The 25,486-nt window shown below is 47.2% G+C and overlaps 3 protein-coding genes and 1 pseudogene across 4 annotated transcripts; all 4 read left to right on the forward strand.

Moving 5' to 3' along the window:
* Positions 1–6,026: 6,026 nt before the first annotated feature.
* LOC147964568 (uncharacterized) lies at positions 6,027–8,259 on the forward strand. Its single transcript, XM_087530041.1, has 2 exons — positions 6,027–7,905; positions 8,252–8,259. The coding sequence occupies exons 1-2, from the start codon at positions 6,027–6,029 to the stop codon at positions 8,257–8,259; spliced, it is 1,887 nt and encodes a 628-aa protein (XP_087386167.1).
* A 97-nt stretch (positions 8,260–8,356) lies between these two features.
* Positions 8,357–9,546, forward strand: LOC147964569 (serine/threonine-protein phosphatase 7 long form homolog; annotated as a pseudogene).
* Positions 9,547–13,816: 4,270 nt separating this feature from the next.
* Positions 13,817–17,554, forward strand: IMPL1 (myo-inositol monophosphatase like 1). Its single transcript, XM_048682695.2, has 10 exons — positions 13,817–14,142; positions 14,635–14,702; positions 14,832–14,965; positions 15,348–15,436; positions 15,554–15,611; positions 15,707–15,759; positions 15,960–16,058; positions 16,188–16,301; positions 16,748–16,849; positions 17,162–17,554. The coding sequence occupies exons 1-10, from the start codon at positions 13,882–13,884 to the stop codon at positions 17,258–17,260; spliced, it is 1,077 nt and encodes a 358-aa protein (XP_048538652.1). The 5' UTR covers positions 13,817–13,881; the 3' UTR covers positions 17,261–17,554.
* Positions 17,555–17,714: 160 nt separating this feature from the next.
* LOC147964570 (Tetratricopeptide repeat (TPR)-like superfamily protein) lies at positions 17,715–20,854 on the forward strand. Of its 2 annotated transcripts, XM_087527210.1 has the most exons (7): positions 17,715–18,146; positions 18,413–18,639; positions 18,786–19,018; positions 19,121–19,370; positions 19,448–19,593; positions 19,705–20,035; positions 20,124–20,854. In XM_087527210.1, exons 1-7 carry the CDS (start codon positions 18,031–18,033, stop codon positions 20,702–20,704), a joined length of 1,884 nt encoding a protein of 627 aa, XP_087383336.1. In that variant the 5' UTR covers positions 17,715–18,030; the 3' UTR covers positions 20,705–20,854. The 2 variants fall into 2 exon arrangements, with proteins under 2 accessions (XP_087383336.1, XP_087383337.1); XM_087527211.1 differs by lacking the exons at positions 17,715–18,146; positions 18,413–18,639 and having other exon boundaries at positions 18,789–19,018; positions 19,106–19,370.
* Positions 20,855–25,486: the final 4,632 nt, after the last annotated feature.

Genomic DNA, 25,486 nt, shown 5'->3' on the forward strand with positions numbered 1-25,486 from the left:
GAGCTACTATGATAGTAAGCACCGTGATTTGGCTTTCGAGATCGGAGATCATGTTTACCTCCGCGTCTCTCCTATGAAAGGTACTCGTCGCTTCGGTATCAAAGGGAAGCTTGCCCCTAGATACGTGGGACCTTTCAAGATCGTCAGCAAGAGAGGCGATCTCGCCTATCAACTCGAGCTTCCTTCAAACTTTGCAAATGTTCATGACGTGTTCCATGTCTCTCTGCTCCGAAAGTGCTTCAAGACTCCTGACCGCACCATCAACTTCGAGGACATTGAGCTCCAAGAAGATCTCTCTTATCGTGAGCACCCCGTGGCTATTCTTGAAGAGACTGAACGCAAGACCCGCCACAAGTCAATCAAATTCCTCAAAGTCAAGTGGTCACACCATTCCGACCGTGAAGCTACCTGGGAACGCGAGGATCACCTCCGTTCTGAATACCCGGTGTTCTTTCAGTCCTAGATTTCGGGACGAGATCCTTTCGTAGTGGTGGAGTGTTGTAACACCCCGGATATGATTTACCCATTATGTACTCCAACTCTTGCCGTTTCCGGCCTTAAGTTATTTTATTTTCTCGGGTTCGGGTTTTTGTCTCCGTGTGTTGTTGTCGTTGTCATGCATCTCATATCATGTCATCATGTGCATTGCATTTGCATACGTGTTTCATCTCATGCATTCGAGCATTTTCCCCGTTGTTCGTTTTGCATTCCGGCGCTTCGTTCTCCTCCGGTGGTCATTTCTACCTTTCTTTCGTGTGTGGGGATTAAAAATTTCCGGATTGGACCGAGACTTGCCAAGCGGCCTTGGTTTACTACCGGTAGACCGCCTGTCAAGTTTCGTACCATTTAGACTTCGTTTGATGCTCCAACGGTTAACCGAGGGACCGAAAAGGCCTCGTGTGTGTTGCAGCCCAACATCCCTCCAATTTGGCCCAAAACCCACCAAACCCTCTCCATCATCTAGAGCATTCGATCACGATCGCGTGGCCGAAAACCGCACCTCATTTGGACACTCCTAACTCCCTCTACCTCTATATAAAGACCCCTCCTCGAAAATCCCGGATCCCCTCCATCCCTAACCCTAGATCCACTCCTCGCGCCGCGCCGGACACGTCCGTCCCCGGCCGGACAGTGTCCGCCGCCGCCTCCGCGCCAATCGTGTGGCGCCAAGTGGCGCACTGCCACTCCCTCCACCGCCGGCCCGGGAAGCCCACACCGGGCCCCCGAGGCCCATCCGCCGCGCGCCGCCAGGACGCCTCCCCGCCGCCACATCGCCGCCCCTCGCCTCCAACTCCGGCGGCCCGCGCCGCCCCGCACCTTCACCGGCGGCCACCGCGCTCCTCCGCCCGGGCCCCTCGTCGCCGGCCACCGCGCCCCGGCGCGCCTCCGCCTCGTCGCCCTCGTCGATCGCACCAAGTCCGGCAACCCCGCGTCCCTCTCGGACGAACTCCGGCCACCACCACCATCTTCGGTGAACCTCGTAAACCGTGCGTCCAGATCTGGATCCGGATCCCGTCTCGGTTGACTTTTACCCCCGAAACCCTAATTATTTGCTCATGTTCATCATGTCGTAACTTTGCATCCGTAGCTCCGTTTTGGGCATATAGCATGTCAAAATGTTCGTCTCAGAGAGCACATCATTTCATCTCATTGCATCATTTTCATTTGAGTTCATCTTGATGCCCGAAATGCTGTTAGAAGAATACTATTTGAGATAATTGTCAGATCTGCTGCTCCAATTAGATAATTGTCATTTTTGCCATGATTATTGTGTGCATGATATGCCCCTGAGCTCTTCATGAGTTTTGTTATATGTTTTGTCATCTATCCAGAGGTGCAACCCATGTATTTTTGTGATGTGTGTGGTGACTAGCACAAGCTTGCAAAGTGGGGCATTCGTTAATGCTGATTTCAGGGACTTGGCATTTCCACTAAGTCCTTGGACTGTTTATCTCATTATGCCACATGTTCATGTTGTTTCCTAGTGATCCGTGCCTCTTTTGAGGATGATCAGTAAGGATGTTTTGTTAATCTTGTAGTTCTCTATCCATCCATGTCTTTGTTTGCAAAGATGGAGCACCCTAGCTTGAGTCAATCGATCTCTACTTTTGTCATTTCGTGAATCTGGGCAGATTGTCTACTTGTTAGCGATTTTGCCGAGGATGTTGTAGTTGATCTGTGCATGCTATGTTATTGTTCTTGCCATGTCTAGCTTGTATTTTGTGTATTCTTGATGGGTGTATGCTTAGATTGTCATGACTTGCTCTATAGTGAGTGCATCGAGCTCGTAAACATGCCTACTTGATATCTGTTTTCAGCATGCTCCAGTTTTCACTAAGTCTGAGAACTGATTATGTTTTTGCCATGTTCACATGCTTGCAAATGTATTTTCTGATCCCTTTTGGCTCAAGATCACTAAGGGACTTTTGTTAAGCTCTTTGAGTAGCTCCATGCCATGATTTTCTTTGCCATGTTCAGGTCCTGTAGCATATAGTTTTCATGCTCCAAAGAGTGCTATCTGATCTGAAATTCCAGACAAGTGTTAATTTCACTAAGTCTGAGATCTGTTTACCAAATGCATTTTTGCCATGCTTGTTTGAACCTGTTAATGGATGAATTGGCCGTAGCTCAGTGCTAGTCTTTTGTTAAGCATCATGAGTGGATCCCTGCCATGTATTTTGTTGCCATGTTTGGGTGCTGTAGCTTGTTCATCTCATTGCATCTATATGGCTACTTGCTGTAAATCGCAGAACGTGGTCATATTTGAATCGCTTGCCATTTCCAAACCGTAACTCCGATTCCGGTGATCTTTATATCGTTTTCAAGCGATTTCATCTCAGATTTCCAGTCGCACATTTGGATTTCCAAGTTGAGGCCAGGTTCATTCATTCCTTCTCAAATCTTGCATATGCATCACATATCGCATTCCGCATAGCATACCATCTTTGCATCATATTGTTTGAGCTTTGCACGTGGTTGATTGTGTCCTTGTTGCTTGTTTGTCTTGTTTGGGTAGATCCGGGAGACGAGTTCTCTAACGAGGAGCCCGTTGAGTTTGCTTTCGAGGATCCAGTCAACTCTGACAACTTTGCAGGCAAGATGATCATACCCTCGAAATCACTACTATCTCTACTATGCTAGATGCTCGCTCTTTTGCTATGCCTATGCTACGATGCCTACCACTTGCTTATCATGCCTCCCAAATTGCCATGCCAAACCTCTAACCCACCATGTCCTAGCAAACCGTTGATTGGCTATGTTACCGCTTTGCTAAGCCCCCTCTTATGGCGTTGTTATTTGCAGGTGAAGATTGGAGACCGTTCTTTGTTGGAACATTATTTACTTGTTGGGATATCATTATATTGCCTTGTTATCTTAATGCATCTATATACTTGGTAAAGGGTGGAAGGCTCGGCCTCTCGCCTAGTGTTTTGTTCCACTCTTGCCGCCCTAGTTTTCCGTCATATCGGTGTTATGTTCCCGGATTTTGCGTTCCTTACGCGGTTGGGTTATAATGGGAACCCCTTGATAGTTCGCCTTGATTAAAGCTTTTCCAGCAATGCTCAACCTTGGTTTTACCATTTTCCACCCAGCCTCTTTTCCCTTGGGTTTCCGGAGCCCGAGGGTCATCTTATTTAAACCCCCCCGGGCCAGTGCTCCTCTGAGTGTTGGTCCAAACAGAGCCACTTGCAGCGCCACCTCGGGGCAACTCGAGGGTTGGTTTTAGTTGTACGTAGTGTTCATCTGAGTGTGCCCTGAGAACGAGATATGTGCAGCTCCTATCGGGATTTGTCGGCACATTCGGGCGGTGTTGCTGGATTGGTTTTAACTTGTCGAAGTGTCTTGAAGAACCGGGATACCGAGTCTGATCGGAATGTCTCGGGAGGAGGTCTATTCCTTCGTTGACCGTGAGAGCTTGTCATGGGCTAAGTTGGGACTCCCCTGCAGGGATTTGAACTTTCGAAAGCCGTGCCCGTGGTTATGGGCAGATGGGAATTTGTTAATGTCCGGTTGTAGATAACTTGAACCTTAACTTAATTAAAATAAATCAACTGAGTGTGTTACCGTGATGGTCTCTTCTCGACGGAGTCCGGGAAGTGAACACGGTGTTGGATTTATGCTTGCGCAGTTTGTTCTCTAGATTACTCGCTCGCGCCTTGCCTCCTCTTCTCGCTCTCTTTTGCGAACAGGATAGCCACCATATATGCTAGTCGCTCGCTGCAGCTCCACATATTTTCCTTGCCTTACCTATTAAGCTCAAATAGTCTTGATCGCGAGGGTGCGAGATTGCTGAGTCCCTGTGGCTCACAGATTACTTCCAAACCAGATGCAGGACCCGACGACTCCGTTCCAGATGACGCGCTTGAGCTCAAGTGGGAGTTCCACGAGGACTCACGCCGATACTACGTGTCTTTCCCTGATGATCAGTAGTGGTGCCCAGTTGGGGCGATCGGGACCGTGTCGCATGTTGGGTTATCTTTTATTTTGGCGCCGTAGTCGGGCCATGAGTGTTTGAATGTTGTAGTGCTATTTATGTACTTTGGTTGACGTGGCGAGTGTAAGCCAACTATGTATCTCCCCTTTTATTATCTATATTACATGGGATGTTGTGAGGATTGCCTAACTTGCGACATTGCTTTCAATGCGGTTATGCCTCTAAGTCGTGCCTCGACACGTGGGAGCTATAGCCGCATCGAGGGCGTTACACTAATGTACTTGATGATGTATGTAATTAGGTAAAATAATTCATCTTAGTAGCAAACAAGGAGGAGATGACGTGATTGAAGAAATTGTGTTTCCATGTTCGTTGTCCCTTTTGAGGTGATGACCACATACATCCAAGTGTTATTTTCATACTTTTGATAGCAGAAAGAAAAATCCGTGTGTAATATTGATGTTCATATGATAATAGGTTGACTCTGTTCATATAGTACTGGTGACGGATATTTATTCGAACTATTTGGACTCTTAATTGCATTCGCAAGCACATCCATATTGGAGCTAAGGTATAAAATGACACCGTAATTTTGTTAATATTTTTTATATTGATGTACTGTTGTGAATAATGTGCATGCCCCTGCAAATATTATTATTTGTAAATAAATGATTGTTATCGTATGATATGAAAAAAAATTATGAAGCCGAAAGAAATTAAATGTTTTACTCATATGATATTAAAATGTTATTATCATACTATTATGTTTAGTGGTTGTTTGGATAGCAAGTAATTACCCTCGGTTTTGTCATAACTTGTTGTAAGAAAATTAGCTTTTACTAATAGTCGTTTTTTCAAAAGATCGGTTTTTGCATGTTACGAGAACCAGTTTAGGATATTTTAGGGGTAGTTAGAGATAAGCAAACAGAGTTTTAGTTTGTGACGCTAGTAGACGAGTTTGAGAAAAATTAGATCTCTAAATACCCGATAACCAAACAACCCCGGAAAGTCTAAGAAAATGATTCTAGAAACAAACCGACTATTTGTAACGAAAATACGATTATTATTTTAGTCGTATGATATGTAAATGTTGTCATCGTACTACTACTAAATGTTCTGTTACTAATTGTTTGCAATGTAAACATGTATGTTGGTTAGGTACTATGGAAAATTTAGTAGTGTACTATGGGAACGTCTTACGCGACGGTCCATTGGGGGTGGATGTGTCCTTGTGCGAGTCGACTACAGTTGTAGTGAGAGACATGGTCAATGTGGGTTACGCAGCAGTTAGAAGGTGCATCCGAGAGGTGTTTGGCCCAGGGATGCAGGGGGAAAAATGACAATGGAGGCCTTCGTCGTTGACGGAGGAAATGATGGGACAGTTGCCCGTTAGGGTTTGCGGCCGGTCACAGGTGATCGGTCGTGGGGGTCGTACATGAGGTTTGCAAGCAATCCCAATAACTCAATGTATGGTCAGCCGATGGTGTATGTGGATTTCATTTCAATCACTGATGTTGCCGGATGCAGTAGCAGGGGTGGTGAGGTCGAGTTGGCCATCACATCAGCCCCTAGCGTCGGCCCATCGGAACCGATGGGCGGCCAGCCAGTGTATGACACAGAATATTGGTCTGCGGCCGTTGACATGAGCGAACACGTGGAGGGATTGCCGGAGGCGCTAGATGATGATGATCATTCTTCTGCGTTTTCGGAGTCGAGCGAAGAAGAAGATGTTCCTCCTCAGAGGGCGGTCGCGGCGGCACTACAACCTGGGTTTTTACAGGATATGAGCATCACCAACGAATTTCACTCTGCTTCTGGCCTAGGAGTGGGGAGCCTGGAGGTTGGGCAAGTTTTCCCTGACAAGAAGTCTGCTTACCAGGCAATGGGTAGCTATGCAATCGGCATCCACCGCCAGCATAGAGTGAAGCAGTCTGATAAAAAAGAGTTGAAGGTCATATGCATCCACACCGCGAAAGGTTGCCGCGGAAGAGTTCTCGCTAGACTGAAGCCTGGGGTATGTCAGTCATGGCATATCACAAAAATAGTGGAGCATACCTGTGAGCAAACTGGGACTCTTTCAGATCACTGCAATGTGACAGCAAAATATGTGGCACAGACGATGGAAACAATTGTGCAGGGAAGTCTCAACATTAGTGTTAGGGCTCTGCAAAAAGATGCAGGGGATCTAATTGGATTCCCTGTTAGCTACAGCAAGGCTAGGCGTGCGAAGGAAAATATATTCAAGAACTTGTATGGTACCTATGAGGAGGCATATTCTTATGCCCCTAGAATGCTTCATCAAATAGCAAGTGTTAATAGGGGGACTCAAGTTTGGTGGAGAGAACGTCCAAACCCAATGAACCCGGGTGAGCTAATCCTGGACCGCTTATTCTGGGCATTCGCCCAGACTATACAAGCCTTCAGGCACTGTCGCCCGGTATTATCAGTTGATGGTACCTTTCTCACTGGAAAGTACAAGGGCACACTATTGGTGGCGATTGCAGCGGATGCAAATAATCAGCTTCTTCCTATTGCATATGCATTGGTCGAGAGCGAGAACAAAGATAGCTGGTTGTGGTTCCTGAGCTGCGTGAAGATTGGTGTCGTGAAAGAGCGTAAATGTGTTTGCATCATCTCTGATCGCAACACTGGATTATTAAGCGCTCTTGAAATAATTAAGGCATCGGAAGAAGAGTGGGGCTGGCCCGATCTAGAGGGAAGGTGGTGCATGAGGCATTTGGCAGCAAACTTTTACTCCAAATTCAAAAACAAGGATTGGTTCAAGTTATTCAAGAGGATGTGCATGCAAAAAACTGAAGCCAAAATGAATGCGATCTGGGCAGGTATCAATGGTGAGATCGACCGCGTGGCCTTGCCACAGAGAGAAGTCCGGAGGGGTCGTAGGACGCCCATAAATTTGAGCCAGTGGATCCGCGAGAATTACCCTCATTTGGACAAGTGGGCGCAAGCTCATGACACAGGGGCTCGATATGGAATAATGACCAGCAACATGTCAGAGGTGTACAATGGTGTTCTTAAAGGGGTGCGAGCACTGCCTATCACAGCCATAATTAAAGAAACTTGGAACCGGACACTGTCATACTTTGCAGACAGGGTCACCGTCGCCAAAGCACAAGTTGAATTGAACAAGCCATGGTCCGAGAATATGCAAAGACATCTGGACGAGAAAGCAAAGAAGTCCCAAAGTCATGGCTGCAGGAAAGTGGACACACTTAGGAATAAGTGGGAGGTCAATGTGCGAGCCAAGTACGTTAAGGGTCACCACAGAGGATCAAAAAAGCAAGCTGTCACCCTTGGCTCAACCTCCTGTGAGTGCACTTGTAACAAGCCCAAGCTTGAGGGCTACCCTTGCAGTCATGTGCTCCGGGCGGCTGCTGATCAAAAAATCAGCATCGAGCCATACATATCGCCGTACTTCAACATGTACAATCTGTACAACACTTGGAACGGTGAGTTCTGGGCTTGGGGCATTGATATGAACTACAAAATGTTGTGGCCAGATGGGCCGAAATGGGTTCCGAACGCCGACTTGATGAGAACCGCAAAGGGACGACGTCAGTCTAGGCGTCATCGCAATGACATGGACCATAGCCAGATGGGAGAACCAAGGCGATGCCGCGTTTGCAGGTGTCCTGAACATTCACGCAGAGACTGCCCGTATCGAGCCAACAACAACGCATGATGTTGATATATATGTACTCGCCATGTCTATTTATATTTCTACTCGTTATGTGTACTTATATTAAATTTAAATTGAATCTCTTTGTATTATTGTACTCCTAATGTTAACTTCAGATAATTAATGTAAATCATATCTCTTTGTATTTTTAAGTTAATTTTGATTTGCATTTGTATTTCTGTCTTCCTCGTAATTTATATTTGTATGTTTGTGTGCAGGTTATGGGTGAAGTGCCAGTGCTTTTGCAGGAGCCCCATGACGCCGGCCACCGTTGCCACCTATTTTTGAAACCAAATACTAAGCATGAATATCGGCCTTTCAGACTTCGAACCATAAAGAAAACATGGCCAATACACAATTCTTTCCTTGCTCACCTTGACGCTTATGGACTACAAGGTTTTGCTAGGCTCACATCATGCGACGACCAAGTACATTCGGACCCATCCCTTTTGACATCCCTCGTTGATCGGTGGAGACCTGAAACCCACACCTTTCACTTTCGTTTGGGGGAGCTTGCACCTACACTGAAAGATGTTTCTATGATCACTGCTCTACCAATTAGAGGTGAGCTGGTAGTCTCTCCACGAGTGTCTCCATCTTGGGCATTAGATATAGCAGCCCGTCTTGGGATGGAAATGCCAGAATCACAACGTTCTGGTAACCCTCGGGGCATCCCACTCGTCTGGCTTCATGATAACTTTCGTAATTTATCTAGCTTCGCCAATGAGGAGACGAGAAAAAGACATCTGTTTGCGTATTTGTTGTGGCTCCTCGGGAATCTATTTCCAAATTCACATGGGGACGTTGTTGTCCCTGGTCTCATCTACATTGCAGAGAATATGGTAGATGAACCTTTACCCGAGCAGCCAAAATACAGCTTCGGTTCTGCCATGCTATCTCATACATACAGAGGCTTGTGTGATGCCACGCAAAAACCTCTTTCGCACAAAAAGTTTCATTACTTTGTGTCGCCTATGAGTTTCTATAGTTGTGGTCCTGGGAATACCTCCCTGTAGAACGACCTCGTATAGTACAACCCGTATACCCATACGACTTTAGCGAGGGTGCCAGTGCAACTATGGCCACCAGGTGGACAAAGGCACGGAAACGTTGGTCTCCAGATATTGCAAAAAATTGTTACCCTATGTACCACCAGCAGTTTGAGATACTTGATGAGGCAGAAGTCACATGGAACCCGTGGACTCAGGACCAGCTACAAATGGTCTTTGATGCTCGACACTTCACACCAGGCATGTTGACCGATAGTGCATTCTGGCTGACTCGTTGCAACTTATTGTTCCTGTGGTGTGTTGAGCCTTACAACCCAGAGCGTGTAATGAGATAGTTCAGTCTCTATCAAGAAATTCCACCACCTTTTCCCAGACGTATCGACGAGGAAACACATAAGTAAGATGTGATATCCCTAAATAGTTAGTGTCATTTTTAATTTACTAAACTCACACTTTGTTACATAATTTGCAGGCTAACCAATATGGGCAGGGGTTGGAGTTTATACGATTGGAGGGAAGAGAACATTGAATGGGTACACAAGTGGGAAAATGAAGCGCTAGCAGATATAGTGCATCAACTTAGGTATATTTTATTTACATTATTTTATGTACATTATTTTATTACGATGATCATATGATGCATGAAGATGCTTTGCTTTCATCACAACGGTTTATGTAATTTAATTTTGCAGACCATACGATGGAAGTATAGATCAAGCGTATAAGCAGTGGTACTGCATGAACACACGTGCTAGCCTGGCCAGTCAGCCAGCTACTATACCAACACATCTCACACAAGAGGAGCAGGCGCGAAGACATGTTGAGCTGCATGCAGCTTACTATCGTGACCAGATGGTAATCACTTGTAAATTTTTTAGGTCCATCATTTCATAATCATTTAAACTAAATAACATCCAAATATTGTTCAGCTTCAAAATTGCAACGAAGTAGGGCAGATGGCTACGGATAGCATGCCGGCCCAGGGCCCATCTCGCAAGACATTCCAGAAACGTTTTCAACAATACGTGGCAAAGAAGTTCAGATGCGGTAGAGGCGACGACGTTGTCACTGGAGCATACAACATGCCGGTAGCGAGGTCAGCCAGACCGAATGCAGCGCCGTCGTCCAGACCGAGCGAGGCGCGTACGAGCCATGGGCAGTGCGGGAAGGGTCCGAGTACTAGAACGACATTGCCACGACATGACTCATCTCTGCCCCTGCATCGCTCTTCTTCGATGTAGCTTCGTCAGGGGGCAGACATCTCAGGACCATGGCATGGGCTTGGATTCGATGCCCGAGCAGTTTCTTTCCCCTAACCCATATGCATATACAGGATATGATGCATACACCCAAGGTGAGGGATCTCAGCCGTATCTCTCCACGTGAGGGATCTCCATGCCTGAGGAGACTCGTGTACCAGATTTAAACCAGCACCACGTACAATGGCCAGACAATATAGGAGAGGGATCTGATTAGGTAGGTATGTTTACATTTCAATGCATTTACAATGATATCATATATTATCCTCTAACAGTTTGTTTACAATGTTTCTATGTGCAGGACATACCTGATGTTAATTGGGGCGATGAGAACACCCAACGTGGCGTCAACACAGGCCTCCGGGGAGCATCACATGATCATGGCGTCAACACAGGCCTCCGGGGAGCATCACATGATCATGGCGACACGGTTACATCATTAGTTACAGAGTTCTTCGGAGGGGACGTTATTGGCCCATCTTTTATCCCCGCGGAGTCACAACCATACGCCTACAATTACGCTTCAGGTTCGCAACAAGGATTCGCGACTCCACCACCTACGCAGGACTCGCAGACACATGAAGCCGAATTGGAGTACGGTCGCGGTCTTCGTGTAACTCGGCCACCTAATCGCTTGTCGCCTTCCGGTCGTAAGGAAAGGCCAGGTGGTCGTCGTAAAGTAGGGTGATTCATCTATCCACATGCGCGACCCATTGTATCTACATATGTCTGTATCAGACTTTTCGATTTGAACATGTATGTATGCTGAAATAAAAATGCACCAGTCAGGAACAATTTTTCCCGCCTATATCTCCCGCCATACTATCCCGCTCCACTCTTTTGCTTATGTTAGGCCGAAATGATTTTTTTTTAATTTTGGCTGATGAATACTGTGCAACCATTGCCCATCTTAGACATTGAAAAAAAAATATTATCAGGCAACGCTTTCCCCTCAATATTTTCCCGTCAACGCTTTCCCTCCATATGTTCCCGTCACCCGTTTCCCGCCAACCCCTTCCCGCCATATCTTCCTGCCACCCGTTTCCCGCCAACCCCTTCCCGCCATATGTTCCCGCCAACCCTTTCCCGCCAATACCGCAGTCGTTCTTTCCCGCCATTTTCTCCTCTCTACCTATAAAACCCCCTTCAGACGGAGGTTGATAAGCATTCGAGTGTAGTGTAGGCGAGATGTCCCATTATCCTTTCGATCGTAGTTTTCCCCCTGGGATGAGCAGCACTCTTCTGAGGCTAGCTACCGATTTCAGGATGGACAATAGGATAGTTCCATGGGACGAACTCACCGGTAGTGACACCATAATGAATGAGTTGGATCACCAATTACGTAGGTCTGGGTGGCCTGAAAGGACCTATGAGGAGGTACGCAAAGAACTTCTTAGGTTGAATGCAAGGTGGAAGAAGGTAGTGGAGCCGAAGAGTGAAACTTTTAGAAGGACCGCAGAAAAGCATCCATTTTTATGGACTGAGGAGAGCGAGGACAAAGATGATATCTTCATGCCGCCGCTTCCGGGTTCTGCATCGTCAAAGGGCAAGAGTTCTGCATCGTCCAAGGGCAAGAGTACTGCATCCTCGAAGGGCAACAGTTCTTCATCGTCCAAGGGTAAGAGTTTTGCATCCTCGAAGGGCAAGATTTCTGCATCGACGGAGGATGACGATGATGACTTCATGTAGTTTTTAAGTTGTATTCCAATTGTACCATTTAATTCAGATGTACTTGCATTATTAGTTTGTACTCTCTTATTGTAAGGCATTATGTTCTATCTTAATTTCATTTTGTAGTTGTTGCACGATGTTCGATAATTAGTGGAGGGAAAGAAAATGCCACTACTTTATTCTAACACTATATTTTTTCCATCACGACAAGGTACAACTGAAAATAAGATACAACATGACAAGGTACAACTGAAAATAAGATACATCGTAGAATTTAAATAAAGCTACATTTAACTACTGAAATAAAGCTATATTAAACTGCAAAAATAAAGATACAAATAATTGCGAAATTTAAAATACTACCATAGGAATCTACTGAGTCCAACGTGGATATTTTCCTTTTCCATCGCGAGCTTCTTCTGCTGTCTTGGCCTGACGAGCCCGTTCTTTCTTTCTCTGCCTCTCCACCTCACGAGCCTCCTTTCGCTGTCATTCCTGCTCCTCCATGCGACGAGCCTCTTCCCTGTTTTTCTTTCCTAAATCCTGAAAAAACCGGTGTTGCCCCATATAGTATTCTTTTAACTCTCTCTCTCTCTCTCTTGCTTTGCTTTCTCCTCAGCTTCCGCCTTCTCGCGTCGCTCTTCCGCATAGAAACTATTCCACGCACGGCGACTTCTTTCACGAATCTCAGTCACTGCCCAAGCCGGCATCTCCGTGTCAATCCAACGATAGTACATGCACAGAGGCGGAGGAGACTACAACAAGAAACCAGGATGTTATTAAAGAATCTATCAAAATACCAACAATATCTATTTGTGATGGTTAAAGCATACCGGAGGCTTGTCGTACTCTGAAATAGCTATGGGTGGATCTTCTTCATAATTGGTGCACATGAAAAACTTCATGCCCAACCAATCTGAAAAATCCGTAACCTCCTTCACCTTGCAAAGATCGCCACACCAACACCGCAGGACTGCCACCCCCGGAGGCAAACTTGCATTCTTCATTTTCCTCGACCTAATGCTTTGATCCGAGCAAGGCAAACTCATACCGACTGAAAATATGTGTTACACACTTTGCGCAGTGCCGATTTCGAGGATGGCTGGACGAGAGCCTCGGTGTCTCCTTTTATAAGCTCAGACGATAAATGATGGCGAGAAAATTAAGCGGGGATATTTAGGATCCCTGTAGTGTCGGCACAATAGCTTCCCGCAGCATCGGATTCCCAATGCCATCGCATCCGCTGAGGCAAAAGAAGCAAAGGCAGGACTGATTCCCGGGCGAAAGAACCAAAAGCGTCCATATTCCCGCGCGTCGGAGTCACCGCCGTCAGTGTCGCTGTCGCGCCTCGGAATCAGCGTCGTTTGCGCACTGTTGCGCGTGCAGCAGCACAACACATGCCGCCTCGGCTGGTGGCGGCGTGGCCCACCTGTTGGGCCTGCGCGCAGCAGGCCGTGTCGGCCGGGGAGCGACAGCGGCAGCGGCTGCCGCCTCACCCGGTGGCGGCCGGGCCCACCTGGCGCGGCCCGTTCCGTCGCGGCACGCTGCACTGTACGAAGGCCGTTGTGCCCCGCGCGGCCGCCTCCTGCGGTGGCGGCAGGGCCCGCCGCCTCATGGCGTGGCGGCAGGTGACACGTGTCGCCTGCCGCGCCTGCCGCCACTAGTGAGGGGATCTCTTTTGTTAATTTCGTCTGTAGAGGGTCTCATTTGGCAATTCCAGTGGGCAGAGGTTCTCTTTCGACAAAAAATCGAAGCGCAGCGGGAGGAAAACAACAGGAAGGCATCGAACCCTTTCTCTCAGCACCAATGGCACGGTATCTTCTCCCTTCCTCCTCCACCACCGCCGCCTCCTCGCTCCCGAGGAATGCCAGGGCCTCGCCGGCGCCGATCCTCGCCCTCCGCGCGCTCGCCTCCAGGTCCAAGCACGCGCGCTCTCTCATGGCGGTGGCGTCGGACCAGCCCGCCGCACCCAGCAAGTACCCGAAGATGGCCGCTCCCACCACCGGCCCGGTTCCCGCCGACGAGCTGCTCGGCGTCATCCAGGCCGCCGCCAAGGCAGGCGCCGAGGTGCGTTTGCGATTTCCCCTTTTCTCGTCGGCGCCCCCTTGGTGTGGTGGGGTTGACTCCGCTAGACGATTGCAGGTTCTGCGGCTTCTGCCCGTGGTACGATCCGTAGATTGAATTGCTTGCTCCCATTATAGCGACGATTGCGCTGCCACTTAGTTTCAAAGAAAGAAATGCTAGTCGTGTAGTTGAATTGGCAGGTGCTGCCGTGCTGGTTAATGTGCTGCCAACTACTGGTTTAATTTGTTTCCGGGGATAAATTTGACAAATAGTTCTGCTAACCAGGAGAGGATAAACATATGGGGTATAGCACGACGCTTTATGGGTTGCATAACTCATCACATTTGAAGTGCCCAGTTCCTCATTTTCGTAAGAGGGGCTGTGGTACTTGAGTACTTCCATTCCATGCCCTTGTGCAAGTTCCTCGCATCCTCCTCGTTCCAGTTTTGATGAATAAATTCTCAGCCAGTTTTCCTTGTCTTCCATCCGTTTTAGGTTGTGATGGAAGCTGTTAATAAGCCGCGTAATATCCAATACAAAGGGGTTGCAGACTTGGTGACAGAGTAAGAATGCTTCTCATGTATACTCTTATTTTTGCATATGCTGTTGATTTCACCGGTGTATGAACGCGGACCTTAAATTTATGCATGTGTTCTCACTTGGTGAATTTATTGTTCCATCCTTCTGTTCAGCACAGATAAGCTGAGTGAATCAGTCATTCTTGAAGTCGTCACCAAGAATTTCAAAGACCACCTCATACTTGGGGAGGAAGGTGGCCTTATTGGAGATTCTTTGTCAGAGTATCTCTGGTGCATTGATCCTTTAGGTTTGGCTCCTTTATTAATACTTACCATACAATCATTCCTGTAGTGGGCTTAACTGGGATTTTTCTATCATGAACAACCATCGTTTATAGAATTGGATGAATAAATTCCTGTAGTGTTTCCTTGATTCTGAGGATTGCTTTATTTTTCGGACATAAGCTGTGCACTCACTATGGGTTAGTCTGTTTCACTGATTTGGAAGGTGACAATTCTACGTAGATTGCTAAGCAATAGAATGATTTATGACTGGCACCTAATTTCACTGAGGCATTCTTTGAGCCATTTTGACTAGAGAATATGTAATACAATCTTTATGTTTCAATTTAATTCATTTTCATGATCTTCTTCATAAACGATCCAATGCAATGAGTTCCTCTTGTTTAGATGGAACAACAAACTTTGCACATGGTTACCCCAGCTTTTCTGTATCCATTGGCGTTCTATTCCGAGGCAAGCCTGCTGCTGCCACTGTGGTATGTGTATGCATGTATCATTCTTGAACCGTATGATTATGGAATATTGGAGACACAAATTATAGGTCTTAGAAATAGTTTCTCTCTGTACTCACATATTATTGCCATCTCATTTAGGTGGAATTTTGTGGTGGGCCTATGTGCTGGAACACTCGTACAATTTCTGCATCTTCTGGTAGGATCTTTGATCAATAATTGGCATGCTTCTTATTCTGGTTCTGGAATATACCATGACATTAGTTTTTAAGGCTCTGTTTGCTCCTTGAACAGGAAAAGGTGCTTATTGTAATGGGCAAAAGATTCATGTCAGTCCAACAGAAAAGGTAACCTATTTCTCTTATTCAACTGTACAAGTAAGGATACGTGCACACCTGTGTGTACCTGCCATGAAAACCTTCCAGTGATCATACTCAATGTATCTGTTCATTAAAGTATTTCAGGATGCAATTATAATTCATGTAATATAAATAGTTCGTGCAGCAGATACGGATTTATAATATATTATCTTTAATTGATTCTCTAGGTGGAACAATCTCTTCTGGTTACTGGGTTTGGATATGAACATGATGATGCATGGCTGACCAATATAAATTTGTTCAAGGAATTTACTGATGTTAGCAGGGTAAGTGAATCCTCCCCTGATTAAAATGGTATTACCATGGGTTCAGTAACAAGGAAACCAAACACCGCCCACTTTTCTTCTTTATGATGTTTCTTTAATCCTTCTTTTTTAAAACGTACTTGCTTTCAGGGAGTACGAAGGCTAGGCTCTGCTGCTGCTGATATGTCCCATGTTGGTCTAGGCATTACCGAAGCCTACTGGGAATATCGGCTTAAGCCGTGGGACATGGCTGCTGGTGTTCTGGTAATCCTTTTTACCCCATGGAATCAGAGTTGCTAAATAATCATCAGTCTGGTAGAAAGTGGGACTGGCTTATTTGCTTATTTTCAAACCTTACCATCTTTTCATTCAGATAATCTTTTCTCATGTTTACGTCTGTATTCTCATTATTTGGGTTGAAATTTTAATAGAGTTAATCTTATCTTAAGGGTATCATTGAGCAGTTCTGAACTAATCTTTGGAAGCAAATTTTATGTAATCAAATCTTGAATTCTCATAGTAAAAGGTATCAGAGTGATGTGTATATTCTGAAATGTATTTATCTAGCAGTCTTAATTTCAGTTAGATAAATTTCTACTCATTGATCCTGGATGGCTTCTTCTTTTTTCCTTCTCTATGCAACTCTTTAATCTTTACTCTGTGGAGTTTGCCAGTATAATTATTTGATGAATTTAGTCATTTTTCAACAGATAGTTGAAGAAGCTGGCGGGGTAGTGACACGCATGGATGGTGGAGAGTTTACAGTCTTTGATCGTTCTGTTCTTGTTTCCAATGGCACTGTTCATGATCAGGTCAGTTTTTAAAAAATAGCTTCTTCTCTTATTTGCTGAAAATCACCTCCTCTAATGGTATTACAATACCAATATACCATACTAATAATATTTCAAGCATTGATGGTTATATCCCCAAAGGCAAAGGGTCAATCTGAAAAACTTAAAAGAGTCCACATTAGACGATGCATCATACTAGGGGATCTCCAAGCTTAGGGTGTTTGTGTTGTTGGCGTATGCTGTATGGATTACCTAGAGCAATGATAATTCCGCTGTGTTGTTTCTTGGAGAAATTGTATTGGGGGGATGATGAATCATATTACTCAATTGCAGCTTTTGGAGCGGATCCGGCCTGCTACTGAAGACCTTAAGAAGAAAGGAATTGATTTCTCCAGGTGGTTCAAGCCTGACAATTACCCTACTGACTTTTGAATCACGCAGCCCTTCAGCTACTTGGTTCTCTGTCAAGCGACCATGCACTTACACTGACAATACATTTCAAGGCCCTCCGACCAAACGGATCGAAAATTAAAGCCAAACTTTACTGAAGGGGTAGAGCTCGAATGAGATCCTCACTGGATTCCTTTTTGCTTTGATGATAGAATGTATCAGAAAGAAAAGAGTGTTGTATCGTATGCATGGTCTCTGCCGGTTGTACTTGGGAAAGATATAACTTCCAATTTTGTTAATCATGGATAATAGCAAGGCTTCCAACAAGACATACAATGGTGTGCCGTGGAACTTGGTGCTTTTGCCGTTTCTCCATGTAAGCCCAATCCTGGGGGAGAAATGTGATGTCATCGTCCTTTCTTTTTTTATTTCAGCACGACTGGTTTCTTCCTCCTATCCTATAGTTGTATGAAACTAAGCTGGTGGGTACAGATGAGCTGCAAATGCGCGAGATAACCGTGGATTTACCTCCAATAAACCTCTTAGTTTTGCATTGGGCATATTGACATGTGTATCAGAATTCAGAAACGCAGCAGAAAAGTTTCTACAGATATTTGGTTAGCCCAGTAACAGAGCACTGCCGCTGCCCGGTGCATCCCAGCGCAACAGCCGGGTTTTATTTGCCTTCTGGATAAGACAGCACGGATGGATGATAGATCATGTGAGGCTCAAATGGCACACTAGAACTAGATAGAACAACCCAAAGGGAAATATCTTGTGTTCCAGCATTTTTCCTCTTGCGAGTGCAGCCCATGCTCCTCGTTCCTCCACAACTATCAGAAACAGAAGCGACCACAAGCTCGACGATATCTGTCCCTTGGGAGAACTGCAAGTTTGCCTCTGAAGACCTTCACCCTGTGCTCATCATGTAAGTCACACTTTCTACCTTCCTAAATTCTTCTGACCTTTTTATTCCCATGCTCACCCAGTTTTGCCCGATTCAGGCAATTGCAGTTGCATTTGGCCTGTGTTCTGCATGACAATTCAGTGGCAATTCTTTAACTGTTTCTTCTCTGAATGTTTTGACTGCAAAACTTCTCAAACAACACACTAGTTCACTCTGCTTTTCCCATGTGAACTTGGTTTTCAGTTGGAACTGACATCTCTTCCCTTCCTCCACCGTATGAATTTCAGGTTAAGGATACAGGCTCCGTTGCATTATCATCCGATGACCGCCGGACCAAGATGGCGCATCTGCGCCTGCGGGAACATTCAGCAAGGAACTTCTTCCCTGCACGACGCCGAGGTGAATTCCTCTAGATACGGCGAAAGGAAGGGGAACCGGAAACACCCGGGCGCCTACATTGACAAAGATGGTGAAGCGCGGACCTTCGACCGGAAGAAAATATCGCGGAAAAGAGGTAAAAGTCCTACCTTCACCGGTTCCCCTCGTTTTGCTTGGTTTACACCTGCACTAAAGTTCAGCAAAGGAGGGGCATCTGCTTGGCGAGTGCCATCGTTTCCTGCCGTTGAAATGGTTTTACAGCTTCAAGTCTCATGCATGCAGGGGGTGCAATGAGAGGCCGCGGCTGGAAGTACGGCTCCGGGTTCGTGGACGGCGTCTTCCCGGTGCTCAGCCCCATGGCGCAGGACATCCTGGAGCTCGTGCAGAAGGGTACAGACGCCGCCAAGGTCTGGGAGGCGCTGGACAGCGTCCCTCCCACGCACGCCCTGTGGGACGACGTCCTCAACGTCGCCGTCCAGCTCCGCCTGAGCCGGCAGTGGGATCCCGTCATCTCAGTAGGTTCCCCCAAAACCCCGCACGCCGCGCTCGGTTTCTTCAGTTGAAGCTCTGATGGACGACATTTCGACGGTGTGATTCCTCAGAGAGTGTCTCATTAGGTCTGCGAGTGGATCGTGCACCGGAGCTCCTTCCGCCCGGACGTGGTCTGCTACAACCTGCTCATCGACGCGTACGGCCGGCGGCGGCGGCTGGGCAAGGCGGAGGCCATGTACGCGGCGCTGCTGGAGGCCCGGTGCGTGCCGACGGAGGACACCTACGCCCTCCTCCTGCGCGCCTACTGCAACGCCGGGTCGCTGCACCGGGCCGAGGGCGTCATCTCCGAGATGCGGGAGCACGGCATCCCTCCGAGTAAGAAAGTCTCATTCAGGTCAGGACAATGCAGGCACTCACACCGACAGACAGATTCATGGTGGTGTTCTCTCCAGGCGCGACCGTGTACAACGCGTACCTCGACGGGCTGCTCAAGGCGAGGTGCTCCGAGAAGGCGGTGGAGGTGTACGAGAGGATGAAGCGGGAGCGGTGCCGGACCAACACGGAGACGTACACCCTCATGATCAATGTCTACGGGAAGGCACGTCAGGCAACTTTTTCGCTATGGAAATGTCTTCATCACCTGACTGAAAAAAGTGTGTTGTTTTCGATGATCACCATTCTTGAGAACTTGTTCTTGTGTCAATTGCAGTCGAAGCAGCCGATGTCGGCGATGAAGGTGTTCAAGGAGATGCAGTCGCTGGGGTGCAAGGCCAACATCTGCACCTACACGGCGCTGGTGAACGCGTTCGCCAGGGAAGGGCTGTGCGAGAAGGCCGAGGAGATGTTCGAGGAGATGCAGCAGGCCGGGCACGAGCCCGACGTCTACGCCTACAACGCCCTCATGGAGGCCTACAGCCGCGCAGGGTTCCCGCAGGCCGCCTCGGAGATCTTCTCCCTGATGCAGCACATGGGGTGCGAGCCCGACAGAGCTTCCTACAACATCCTGGTGGACGCCTACGGGAGAGCCGGCCTCCACCGAGGTACGTACGTCAATCATCAACTCCTCGAACGCCGGCTGCTCCGACGAGGTGCCGAGCCTGACCGCCATGGGGTTTTTGATGGACGCAGAGGCGGAGGCGGTGTTCGAGTCGCTGAAGCGGCAGGGGATGGCGCCGACGATGAAGTCGCACATGCTGCTGCTGGCGGCGCACGCCCGGTCCGGCAACGTGGCGCGGTGCGAGGAGGTGATGGCGCAGCTGCACAAGTCGGGGCTCGCCCCGGACACCTTCGCGCTCAACGCCATGCTCAACGCCTACGGCCGCGCCGGCCGCCTCGGCGACATGGAGCGGCTGCTCGCCGCCATGGAACGCCGGGGGACGAGCGACGTGGGCACGTACAACGTGGCGGTGAACGCCTACGGCCGCGCCGGGTACCTGGAGCGGATGGAGGCGGCGTTCGCGTCGCTGGAGCGGCGGGACCTCGCCGCCGACGTGGTGACCTGGACGTCCCGCATGGGCGCCTACGCCAGGAAGAAGGAGTACCGGCGGTGCCTCGAGATCTTCGAGGAGATGGTGGACGCCGGGTGCTACCCGGACGCCGGGACCGCCAAGGTGCTCGTCGCGGCCTGCTCTGACGAGCGGCAGGTGGAGCAGGTCACCGCCATCGTCAGGTCCATGCACAAGGAGGCCAAGACCTTGTTCACCATATGACAAAGTGTGAAGAAAATCTTGTGTTAATTAGTTAATGTAGACTTAGATAAAGATTGATCATTCATGGATTGTTTATCTTACGAAATTTTGTTCTTTTACGAATCTAAAATGAATTGATATGAAAAGTATTTACAAGTTTGATTCAGCAAATCGTCTGTACAACAAATGTGCTGATCCCTGTGAGATTTGGGGCGTGTTCGGTTCAAGTTGTGAACAGTTTCTGCATTGCATACACTTCTCAACCTAGTATGGTTGAGCAAAAATAAGACCTAATGCGCCATCTACAAATTGTTTGGTTGCCTGCATCTAGGCTCACTGCATTAGGTAATACGCAAGTGCACTTTGTTTGGTTGTCTGTATTGGCCCAAGCAACACATGAACAAGATGTTTGAGTGCATACGGCGTACTTGGTATGCTACCTTGTACTCTAGTTGATGAGCTTACCCACAATAATCACACCTGGCACACCAACGCCACAACACAGTAATGTTGATGAACTGGGCAAAGGTGATGAAATTCTTCAGCTTCAGCCCAAACTGGCGATCCACCTTAGCACCTTCCACTTTGACATCTCCAACTTTACCACTGTCAACACTGCTGCCTCCGTGCTTTCACATCCAGTCGGAGTAAGCTTGTTCTGCTGCCTGCCTAGTCTTGAACTCTCTATGGCTGCTATTGCTATACAATGCACTTGTGCACTGGCTTCTTCCCATGAACTGTAAACCCTTGGAGCCTTACCGATGAACACGGCACACCACTTGCCCTAGCAATGCATAAGAGCAAGAGTTGAAGTAGCAAATCAATGGAGCACACAAGTAGCAAGCAAAGTAGCACACAAACGACAATGGAGCACAAGAGAAGAAGTAAAGCATGCATGATCATACGGCATAGTAAGTTCTACCTAGCACTACCATGGTGTTATCCTACCACCACATCCAAAAGAGGGTGTCGTCCTACCACCGCAAGTTCACCATCATCGTGAGGGGTTAGTATGCACCACCTCACCAAAATATACATATCATCAAATAGTTTTTCAGCCCTACCTACACAAAATGTATGTCGTCATCATCATCGTCGTTGTCGTCGCCACCGCCATCGCCGTCGGGGATCATGCACGCTCACAGGCAGCACTACTCTAGTAGTAGTGCTTGACCAGCCAGCTCCTCAGCCACAACACCCTATGAGCGTCTGCCATGGCAACAAACCCAACACCCTGGGCCTTATTGTCAAGCAGGTGGTTGAGAGCTGCCATGTGATGACCCACAAGTATAGGGGATCTATCGTAGTCCTTTCGATAAGTAAGAGTGTCGAACCCAACGAGGAGCAGAAGGAAATGGTAAGCGGTTTTCAGTAAGGTATTCTCTGCAAGTACTGAAATAAGTGGTAACAGATAGTTTTGTGATAAGATAGATTGTAACTAGCAACAAGTAACAAAAGTAAATAAAGTGCAGCAAGGTGGCCCAATCCTTTTGTAGCAAAGGACAAGCCGGAACAAACTCTTATAATAGGAAAAGCGCTCCCGAGGACACACGGGAATATCGTCAAGCTAGTTTTCATCACGTTCATATGATTCGTGTTCGATACTTTGATATGTGGGTGGACCGGTGCTTGGGTGTTGTTCTTACTTCAACAATCATCCCACTTATGATTAACCTCTATTGCAAGCATCCGCAACTACAACAAAAGTATTAAGGTAAACCTAACCATAGCATGAAACATGTGGATCCAAATCAGCCCCTTACGAAGCAACGCATAAACTATGGTTTAAGCTTCTGTCACTCTAGCAACCCATCATCTACTTATTACTTCCCAATGCCTTCCTCTAGGCCCAAATAATGGTGAAGTGTTATGTAGTCGACATTCACATAACACCACTAGAGGCTAGACAACATACATCTTATCAAAATATCAAACGAATACCAAATTCACATGACTACTAATAGCAAGACTTCTCCCTTGTCCTCAGGAACAAACGTAATTACTCACAAAGCATATTCATGTTCATAATCAGAGGGGTAATAATATGCATATAGGATCTGAACATATGATCTTCCACCAAATAAACCAACTAGCATCAACTACAAGGAGTAATCAACACTACTAGCAACCTACTAGCACCAATCCCGGACTTTGAGACAAGAATTGGATACAAGAGATGAACTAGGGTTTGGAGATGATATGGTGCTGATGAAGATGTTGATGGAGATTGCCCTCTCCCGATGAGAGGAGCGTTGGTGATGACGATGGTGATGATTTCCCCCTCCCGGAGGGAAGTATTGTTGGGTTTCATAGTAATTTCAAAAAATTTCCTACGCACACGCAAGATCATGTGATGCATAGCAATGAGGGGGAGAGTGTTGTCTACGTACCCAACGCAGACCGACTGCGGAAGCGATGACACGACGTAGAGGAAGTAGTCGTACATCTTCACGATCCAACCGATCAAGCACCGAAACTACGGCACCTCCGAGTTCGAGCACACGTTCAGCTCGATGACGATCCCCGGACTCCAATCCAGCAAAGTGTCGGGGAAGAGTTCCGTCAGCACGACGGCGTGGTGACGATCTTGATGTACTACAGCAGCAGGGCTTCGCCTAAACTCCGCTACAGTATTATCGAGGTATATAGTGGCAGGGGGCACCGCACACGGCTAAGGAATAGATCACGTGGATCAACTTGTGTGTCTAGAGGTGTCCCCTGCCTCCGTATATAAAGGAGTAGAGGGGGGAGGCTGGCCGGCCAAGGAGGGAGGCGCAGGAGGAGTCCTACTCCTTCCGGGAGTAGGACTCCCCTCCAATCCTATTCCAACTAGGATTCCCCAAAGGGGGAAAGAGGGAGAGGGGGGCCGGCCACCTTCTCCTAGTCCTAATAGGACTAGGGGAGGGGGAAGTGGCGCAGCCACCTTGGGCTGCCCCTTTCTCCTTTCCACTAAGGCCCATGAAGGCCCATATGGCTCCCGGGGGGTTCCGGCAACCTCCCGGTAACCCGGTAAAATCCCGATTTCACCCGGAACACTTCCGATGTCCAAACATAGGCTTCCAATATATCAATCTTTACGTCTCGACCATTTCGAGACTCCTCGTCATGTCCGTGATCACATCCGGAACTCCGAACAACCTTCGGTACATCAAAATGCATAAACTCATAATATAACTGTCATCATAACCTTAAGCGTGCGGACCCTACGGGTTCGAGAACAATGTAGACATGACCGAGACATGTCTCCGGTCAATAACCAATAGCGGGACCTGGATGCCCATATTGGCTCCTACATATTCTACGAAGATCTTTATCGGTCAGACCGCATAACAACATACGTTGTTTCCTTTGTCATCGGTATGTTACTTGCCCGAGATTCGATCGTCGGTATCCAATACCTAGTTCAATCTCGTTACCGGCAAGTCTCTTTACTCGTTCCGTAATACATCATCTCACAACTAACATATTAGTTGTAATGCTTGCAAGGCTTATGTGATGTGTATTACCGAGAGGGCCCAGAGATACCTCTCCGACAATCGGAGTGACAAATCCTAATCTCGAAATATGCCAACCCAACATCTACCTTTGGAGACACCTGTAATGCTCCTTTATAATCACCCAGTTACATTGTGACGTTTGGTAGCACCCAAAGTGTTCCTCCGGCAAACGGGAGTTGCATAATCTCATAGTCATAGGAACATGTATAAGTCATGAAGAAAAGCAATAGCAACATACTAAACGATCGGGTGCTAAGCTAATGGAATGGGTCATGTCAATCAGATCATTCAACTAATGATGTGACCTCGTTAATCAAATAACAACTTATTGTTCATGGTTAGGAAACATAACCATCTTTGATTAACGAGCTAGTCAAGTAGAGGCATACTAGTGACACTTTGTTTGTCTATGTATTCACACATGTATTATGTTTCCGGTTAATACAATTCTAGCATGAATAATAAACATTTATCATGATTATAAGGAAATAAATAATAACTTTATTATTGCCTCTAGGGCATATTTCCTTCAGTCTCCCACTTGCACTAGAGTCAATAATCTAGATTACACTGTAATGATTATAACACCCATGGAGCCTTGGTGCTGATCTTGTTTTGCTCGTGGAAGAGGCTTAGTCAACGGGTCTGCAACATTCAGATCCGTATGTATCTTGCAAATCTCTATGTCTCCCACCTGGACTAGATCCCGGATGGAATTGAAGCGTCTCTTGATGTGTTTGGTCCTTTTGTGAAATCTGGATTCCTTTGCCAAGGCAATTGCACCAGTATTGTCACAAAAGATTTTCATTGGACCCGATGCACTAGGTATGACACCTAGATCGGATATGAACTCCTTCATCCAGACTCCTTCGTTCGCTGCTTCCGAAGCAGCTATGTACTCCGCTTCACATGTAGATCCCGCTACGACGCTTTGTTTAGAACTGCACCAACTGACAGCTCCACCGTTTAATGTAAACACGTATCCGGTTTGCGATTTAGAATCGTCCGGATCAGTGTCAAAGCTTGCATCAACGTAACCTTTTACGGTGAGCTCTTTGTCACCTCCATATACGAGAAACATATCCTTAGTCCTTATCAGGTATTTCAGGATGTTCTTGACCGCTGTCCAGTGATCCACTCCTGGATTACTTTGGTACCTCCCTGCTAAACTTATAGCAAGGCACACATCAGGTCTGGTACACAGCATTGCATACATGATAGAGCCTATGGCTGATGCATAGGGAACATCTTTCATATTCTCTCTATCTTCTGTAGTGGTCGGGCATTGAGTCTTACTCAACTTCAC

This window comes from Triticum urartu, chromosome 6A (genome assembly GCF_056163025.1).
Source record: "Triticum urartu cultivar PI428250 chromosome 6A, HENAU_Tu73, whole genome shotgun sequence".
In the NCBI taxonomy this organism is placed as follows: domain Eukaryota; kingdom Viridiplantae; phylum Streptophyta; class Magnoliopsida; order Poales; family Poaceae; genus Triticum; species Triticum urartu.

Coding starts and splice junctions, on each gene's coding strand:
- LOC147964568 (XM_087530041.1), top strand. CDS start 6,027: ATGGGCGGCCAGCCAGTGTATGACACAGAATATTGGTCTGCGGCCGTT.
- IMPL1 (XM_048682695.2), top strand. CDS start 13,882: ATGGCACGGTATCTTCTCCCTTCCTCCTCCACCACCGCCGCCTCCTCG. Junction 15,437..15,553: donor AGCCTGCTGCTGCCACTGTG/GTATGTGTATGC, acceptor CATCTCATTTAG/GTGGAATTTTGTGGTGGGCC. Junction 16,059..16,187: donor AATTTACTGATGTTAGCAGG/GTAAGTGAATCC, acceptor ACTTGCTTTCAG/GGAGTACGAAGGCTAGGCTC.
- LOC147964570 (XM_087527210.1), top strand. CDS start 18,031: ATGCTCCTCGTTCCTCCACAACTATCAGAAACAGAAGCGACCACAAGC. Junction 19,019..19,120: donor AGTGGGATCCCGTCATCTCA/GTAGGTTCCCCC, acceptor GTGTCTCATTAG/GTCTGCGAGTGGATCGTGCA. Junction 20,036..20,123: donor GAGAGCCGGCCTCCACCGAG/GTACGTACGTCA, acceptor TGATGGACGCAG/AGGCGGAGGCGGTGTTCGAG.